The 8,180-nt window shown below is 37.8% G+C and overlaps 1 protein-coding gene across 1 annotated transcript; it reads left to right on the plus strand.

The window, feature by feature from the left end:
* Positions 1-238: 238 nt before the first annotated feature.
* Positions 239-6,106, plus strand: insig1 (insulin induced gene 1). Its single transcript, XM_053505181.1, has 6 exons — positions 239-422; positions 516-828; positions 2,293-2,417; positions 2,922-3,088; positions 3,217-3,316; positions 3,923-6,106. Exons 2-6 carry the CDS (start codon positions 522-524, stop codon positions 3,950-3,952), a joined length of 729 nt encoding a protein of 242 aa, XP_053361156.1. The 5' UTR covers positions 239-422; positions 516-521; the 3' UTR covers positions 3,953-6,106.
* Positions 6,107-8,180: the final 2,074 nt, after the last annotated feature.

The following is an 8,180-nucleotide window of genomic DNA, read 5'->3' on the forward strand; positions in this document are numbered from 1 at the left end:
GTGTTGCCAGATTGGGAAACTCCCTTCACAATTTGCTAAGACGTTAGCAAAGGAAAAACTAAAATATGGATTTAAATTTTATTATTATATTTATGGCAGCATTTTATAATCATATCTGAGATTGTCACATGTTGTCATAAGGTAACACCGAGTAATGTGGATGGATAATAATAAGCGCTTCGATGAGAGGATAGGAGGAAATCTGGCAACCCCGACTATGACTCGTGTTATGAGGGGTCTGAGCGGTGGGAAGGCAAACATTTGAGACGATGATGATGTGAGCACATGGGGGAGGAAATAAATCAGCTGGATCTCAATTGAGTGGCTTTATAAGGTGCACAAGTGCAAACGTGGAAAGAAGTGGAGTTTATCGCTGTTTGTTTTCATTTGTGGACAGAAGGAAAACACGTCTTGTGATCAAGGTACGCGTCTGAAACTTTGTTTCGTTTCAAATTAACTTATCTTAATATTAATTTCTTTGTAATAATAAGAGTTTTGAATGTCTGTCTGTTTAGTGCCAAATGCCGAGACTAGAGGAGCGCTGTTGGAGCTGCAGCGGTATAAAAGCGAAAGATTTGACAGATCTGTGTCTCTGGATGGCGTCTAAACTCGGGGAGATGATGTCCACGATCACGTCTGTGCTCCTCCAGGTCCGCTCTGCTCATTTAATCCGCCGTGGACTCGTCCTGTTTGCGGTCGGCGTCATGTTAGCACTGGTGCTTTATTTCCTGCAAATCCAGCGGAAGGATGCGCTCTTCCCCGATGAAGTGCTGGACACTTTGTTTTCCTCGGCATGGTGGATTCCTCTCTGCTGTGGAACAGCTGCCGGTCAGTTTCATTTTACTTACAGCATTTATTAATTACACGGGTCGTGCTTTTTATTTGTAATGCTTAACTTGGGGGGGATAATAATAATAATAATAATAATAATAACAACAATTTAAATGAAGTATAAAGTAAAAAAAAAAAAAAGCAGCTGCATCTCCAGTGCACGTGAGCTGCTCTGTGATTGGCTCGTCGGAAAACGGGTGAGCGGCGCAAACGCACGCTATTGGCTGACGCCTCGAACACGCCATTTAACGACAAAGAGAAACACGGAAGTGGCGAGAAGCAATACGTCAGTCGGACACGCCCACATACTACTTACCTCAGGAATGGGTTGAGGACAAAAGATAAAAACTGAGCAAATAAAAATTAGATAAATTAAAAAAAAAAAAAATTTTACATACTCTTTAGTATAAAAGGTGAATCTTTAAAATAAAAAAATAGTCATATGTATAAAGTTATATAAATGTTCCAGTTTGGCACTTTTCATCACTTTTCATAAAGACTTTTTTTCTCCAAATAAAATATTCAACTTAATCTTTACGTATGTATTTATGTATGACTTAAATATATATATTTTTAAGTGTAGTTTCTGCTCATAAAATAAAAATATTTCCCCAAAAGTGGCATAAACAAAGTACAGGCTTAGGATGCACAAACTTTTGGTTAGTAGTAATCATTTAGGACCCTTTATGCCCAAGTGTATGACTTTTTTTTTTTTTTTTTTTTTGCCACAAATTAAATGATAATACATTAAATAATATGTAATAACAGGCTAACAATACAAGTGAGTCAAAACAAACGATAAAAGGTTCAAGTTTAAAATCTACTAATCATTTTGACAATCATGTGAAAACTTAGTCCTGAAGTCGAAAATAATTTAATTTCATATCACATCTCATAATCGTGGAGCATAACTAATTTCAGAATGTTATGTTTGTTTAAATTATTAAAAAATAATAATTGCCTTGACCTTGAAAATAAATGGCATTTCGATTTTTATCTCAGTAAAGTGTATTGTGGGATTAATAAAAACATTGCTAGCTAAAACAGGTCAAAAAGTTGAAGTGATGTGATCCGATGAGATCATTTGTTAAGCACTTGTGAAACACTAGTTGTTGTTGTTGTTGTTTTTAGTTCTACCTCCAAGGGGTTGTTTACCTTGTAATTAAATAGACTTTTAAATAAACAGCTAATGAACATTATGGATGGACCAGCTGAGTGGTTTACCTACAATGTTACTGGCTGCCAAATATCACAAAGCTCTGTAGCACTGATTAGCTTATAGGCTTTGTTAGGAGCATCAGGGTTTTCAATGAACTGCATGCACGTGTACATGTGGGCAATCGATCGCTGGGTTGCCAGGTCCTCTCAGGGAAGTAAGTACTGGGTGCTCAAAAACAGAGAGATAAGAAAAGGTGACTTGACTCATGCTTACATTCTTTTTGGTCTTGTTGTGTTTTGCAGCCGTGGTCGGTTTGCTGTATCCATATCTGGACAGCCATCTTGGAGAGCCACACAAGTTTAAGCGCGAGTGGGCGAGCGTCATGCGCTGCATTGCCGTCTTTGTCGGCATCAACCACGCCAGTGCTGTATCCTTACCAAACCCCGCCCACTGCACACACACTAATCATTACTTAATATTACAAAAGTTTTTTTCTTTTTTTTTTTGACAACTACAAACAAAGGTTTTTTTTGTTTGTTTTTTTTTACCTAAAACAATAATTTCTGATTTTTTTTTTTTTTTAGTATTTTGAGTCATATGCATTTGGGTTATTTTTTTCTTTTTAGTAAATGTTTTTTTGTTTTTTGCTGCTTTCCCAAAGTTCCTTTTTCTTTTCATTTCAAATTTAAATTTTTCCTTTTTTAAATTTTTTTGACTTCTTTTACCTTTTTACTTTATTTTTGTTTGTTTTCCCACTCTTCAGGAATGATTTTAAAATAAATATTATTTTTGTCTACAGATTTTCCTTCATATTCAAAACTTAAAAAAAAAAAAAAAAAAATTATATATATAATTTTTTTTTTTTTTTTTTAATAAATAAAATGTTTCCCCTTTCATGGCCACTTGTCCTTTACTCGGTGCTGTTTCTCAGAAGCTGGACTTTGTGAATAACGTGCAGCTCTGTCTCACGCTGGCCGCTCTGTCTCTGGGTCTTTGGTGGACGTTCGATCGCTCCAGGAGTGGATTCGGTTTGGGCCTCACTACAGCGTTTTTCGCTACGCTCATCACACAGCTGTTAGTTTACAACGGCATCTACCAGTACGTCATCATCATCGTAAATCTCAGAATAAATCATAATAAGCATAAATCTCGTGCTTACATAAGTAGCATGTAGCTACAGTAGCTTTATAATTAGCGTTAAACTGTATGTCTGGTTTCTTTGTCAGGTTTCCGTCTCCACAGCTGGGTTACGTTCGTTCCTGGCTGCCCTGCATCTTCTTCTCAGGAGGAGTGACGGTGGGGAACATCGGCCGGCAGCTGGCCATGGTTAGACTCATCTTTAATCTTGCTATGCTATGTCTATATATATATATATATATATATATATATATATATATATATATATATATATATATATATATGACATAGCATTCTTTTCTCTAAAACTAGCTCCTACTGAATTCCCAGAGCTGCTCATTGAACTCTAAAAATTTAAAAATGCTAAACAGAAAGTTCTAAGCTCCGGCTTTTTTAGTTACATTAGCCTTTTAGCTCCAGTGCAAAATTTCCCCAGCAATCATGTCTCAGATGATCGAGGATTACCAGGGATTTTTTTGTAACACTTTTATGAACCAAGATTTAGACTTTATTAAAGCAGCTAGTTCTGCTTCAGGAGCTGTTTCTGTAGCCCTGTATGATCGTAATCTTGCCGCCTAAGGCTAACTGATATCGCAAACGACCTTCTGACGTGTTCCTCCTCGTTGTCTTCAGGCAAGAATAGAGAAAATCTGCTTTAAACAAAATGACTAACTTTTCATAATTATTATTTTTTTTAAACTCACTAGTCATCTCAGCTTTATTGCAAACACGATGATTAAACCATAAGCCATGATAAAGTGTCTCATGTATTCTTTTTCTCGTTTGATGCTTCAGGTTACGAATGAAAAACCTCACAACGACTAGAGAGCAGCACGGCCTGACCCTGAGCACCACAGCGTGGAGGGACGAGACGCTTCCCGCCGCCTTCCGCTCCCTCCACATCTCTTGTTCGTGTTAATTATAGAAAAGGCAAGCCGGACCGGGTGTGTCCTGACGACACGAGGCTGCAAAACGAACATAACAGAACTCCTCGTCCATGTTGACGTCACCACTCGAGTGTTGCTGATGGCGTGAGAGACCATTATGGGGTTAACTCCCTGTCAGAAAGTAACTGTACACGAGTGCAGGTGGTTATTTTAAAAATCCCAAATCCAGAGTCGATTTTGGTAAAAACCCTACTCAACATCCCAGTAATATAGGTGTGGCTCTCTCCCACTCATCTCTTCTGGGCCATCCACTAGCTCCGCCCCTCATCACCCTAGTGGTATCGATGTGGCTCTTCCCCATTTATCTCTTCTGGGCCATCCACTAGCTCCGCCCCCTCACCAGCTTAGTATTATCAAACACCTCTTATCTCTCTTGGCTCCGCCCTTTAACACATTAAAATCAGGAGTTTTCACTTTTAAAGGTTATTCGCGATTTGTTACGTGACTGATGGGTTTGTGATCTCTAAAATCGTGACCTCGTCTTGCGCAGTTACTTTGTGAAAGAACTCCATAGAGTTATGTAGCACAACTGATTCAGTTGTTCATTTATACAGTGTGGTAGCTTAATTAAGTGTGTGTGATTGAGCGATTCAGACTCTCTGAATGAATCTGATTGCATTAAAAGTATGTGTGTGTGTGTGAGTTTAAAGAAGAAAAAAAAATGATGGTGGCCAAATGTATGCTTCATGGTTTGGATCTGTGCTGGAAAATGACGCTAAACGTAAAGGGAAGAGTTTCAAGGCTGCACGCAAAAAGCGAAGAGTCGTAAACTTTCGCTCATGTTGTTATATCGTCTTAGTAACAATGAATAGTAGTGTTACTTTACAGTGAAACTCATTTGCCAAATAAAATATTATAGTTTAATAGCAATGTGTCACGAGGCCAAGTTCAACCACGTCCTCTTGTGTAATGTAGGACACCAGGGGCGTGCAGTTCGTGTCAGAGAAACCTGTTCAGATTTAATTCAAGAATTAAAAATGTTACATTCTGTACACCATTTTTAATTTCTTTTTATGAAGGTCCTTTAATTTAAAAAAAGCAGCCTTGAAGATTTTGCAATCTGTGATTGCCTTTGTAATATAGAACGAGTGCATTTGTCTCACTCTCTTTTTCCTTATCACTTTATTCATTGTGTTTTTGCTCCTCATGTGTAATCTGTTTTTCTTCTAATCGTACAACAAAAAGCGTGCCGTATTTTCCCGAATGCGAGTTGAAATTCTACGAATCTGAGTCTTTTAAAGAAGCTCCGCCCATCACAGTCGCTGATTGGCCGACGGTGCGGTTCTCTAAACTGATCTCGAGACTGAGGTGTAATGGATAACATTTTTAGCCAGACTTCACGACAAGCTGTTTTCAGGACGATGATGTATTTTCTAGATTAGATTTAAACAGCAAGTGTGTGCATATATATTTTTATATATCTTATTGTTTTGTTTGCTTAATAGTTGCATAATTGTCTGTAAATTAAACAGCTGTATCAGGAAGATCAATGATAGAGTTTTAACCAGATGTAAAATAATTAAACACTCCTGAGCCAATCAGAATTTACGAGGTGTGACTTATATTCTGGAAAATACGGCAATTTTTGGGACTTGAGCAAATTTTTTTTAAGTGCAATCAGTTACAAACGAGCCTTGATATTTATTTTGATTTTGTTCTTGTTTTTTTCATTAAGGATCATATGCAGTATGAAGAAAGCAATAACTCGCGTTCAGAGTTAGCTCACGTTCACGCACAAAACCACCAATGACCACTTCTACTGTTCTTCATTTTTTTTAAAGGGTGTATTGTCGCGTTTTAACTGTCGAGTATTGTTTGAAATGGAGCTGTATGACCTTATTAAGTAAGTGTGTGTTTGTGTGTGGACTTCAGGGAAATAATGAAGGCTCGAAATGAACGAAAGCTTTACTTTTATTTTTTGATGTAATCTTTTTTTTGCACTTGTGCTTTTCATTTTGTGCGTGTTTACTATTGTAGTTGCATGATTTCTACTTTACTGCCTATAAAATAAAAATGAAGTTTAAAGATTTGATCTTTCCTTTTAGTTATTTCTAAACAATTAAAGATGCTCTGCCCATGATGGTCTCTGATTGGCTGATGCATCATCATGTCAGCGTCGGGTTAGTATTGTAACTACACACACTGTATAGTGTTCACACTGGCTTAATTTGCCTAAGATCATCAGGTTGATAATTATCTTATTATTTTTGCATCTCTGTGCAAAAGTATTCACCACCCATAACTTTCTCAATTTTTGTAATGTTATAACCTGGACCCAAAAATGAAAGTTGCATGTACAACCATCATACTGCTCAGGAAGGAGAAGGATTCTGAGTCCCAGAGAGGGACATGTTTTGGTGCGAAATGTACGAAACAACCCCAGGACAACAGCAAAAGAGTCCTGCACCATGAGCTAAAAGGGTACTCTGGGAGGAGAAAGCCATTACTTCAAAACCACAATAAAAAAGCAGGCTACAGTTTGCAACTGTACATGGGGACAAAAATCTTAATTGCTGGAGATGTGATTTGACTCGGCCCTCTTGTTATTTTGCTGCTTGCCACAAGATAGCAGCATTTCACCTCTCCGTCTCACAGAGTGCCGTTGTCTCAAGGGGATCTTCATCCTGAAATGTTAGACATCACTGCTCAGGCAGATGTCTGAGGAATTCCCAAATCTCTTACAGTTTGTACAGTGGGATTAGCAATGACCCACAACCCATGACCCATGACCTGGACTAATAATATGAATCTCAAAAGACTGCAGTCCACGATATGCAACATATATATTTTTTCCCAGACCCTGGTGCTACAAAACCCTTGTTCTTTACAAAACACTACAGTACAATGTGTAGGACGAGGGGGGGTCCCCAGGAGCAGGGCTAAAAAAAAAAAACCTGTCTGATTCTATTACAAAAGGTTCTGTGAAACAGCTCCCGTGCTGTAGATGGCGCTTCAGTCAGACACATATGTTTTTTTATTAGCAATCCTTATAAAAAAAACACCATTAAATGGTGTTTTCAGAGTGCACAGACAGACAAACAGACAGGTGGGAAACCCGGCGTGAGACCGAACAGACGTGTCCAGCTTTTTTCTCCGTCTCTTTTTCCGTCCTGAGAAAGTTGCACTGGTCTTTGTGCACCGGCAGTCGAGCGGAACGTCCTCGCTCTCCGTCCGCAGCTGCTTCCAGCTTTGTGAGGACGAAACAAATCCAGCTTCACTCACACACACACACACACACACACAGATCCTTTATCCACTTCACACACTACACTTTCCCCAGGATTCTTTCTGCACTTCACTTTCGATTTATATGATCCCAGGACAAATCAAAGACAGGCAGAAAGACAAACAGGTCAGAGGTCAGAAAGACACATACCTGTACCTGACAATCACCCACAATCAAGTACCTTAAAATTGGTACTTAATTTGTAGCTGTTAAGGTGAATTTATAAAGGCCTATTATATTATAATTACTTTCTGAAATAGAAGTACCTAAATACAGGTACATTTCCTTGTTCCTGCTTTGGTACCATAAAAGTGACCTAAGTGATCTTCTAGCACATCTAGTTTATATGTTTATATATCATAAAAAAATTATATACTGTTTTAAAAACTATTTAAAGGTAGACCGCATGCACTTGTTCAGTTTAAGAGTCAAGACGGGGTCCTACAAAACAGTTTAGTACCTTTATTTTCTGTTTATTGATTTTAGTTATCAATGAGATTTTATATAAAGCTCATATCCCACCATAAACAGATGATTATTTTACAGTATTTTTTTTCTCACTAGTGTACATCAGGACTGAGGATTTCCTTTCTTCGCATGTAGCTGTAAATACACTGGGGTTCTCTTTAGTACAAAATCGAAATTGTAATTAAGCATTCAAATCATAAGTTGAAGTAATTAAGGTAAAAGTCAAGATTTGGAAATTATTTGAAATACTTGAATTAATTTTGACTTTCTACAGTAAGTGTCCTTAACAAAGAGGTAAGACTCGAGGAAAGTCTGACATTTTATCGAACAGGGTTGATATTACACTTTTGCTTTACCTTACCTGGAACTCATCCGAATCCTGAACATTATATACACAGATTGATAAACCTTT

Source organism: Clarias gariepinus, chromosome 1 (genome assembly GCF_024256425.1).
Source record: "Clarias gariepinus isolate MV-2021 ecotype Netherlands chromosome 1, CGAR_prim_01v2, whole genome shotgun sequence".
Taxonomy (NCBI): domain Eukaryota; kingdom Metazoa; phylum Chordata; class Actinopteri; order Siluriformes; family Clariidae; genus Clarias; species Clarias gariepinus.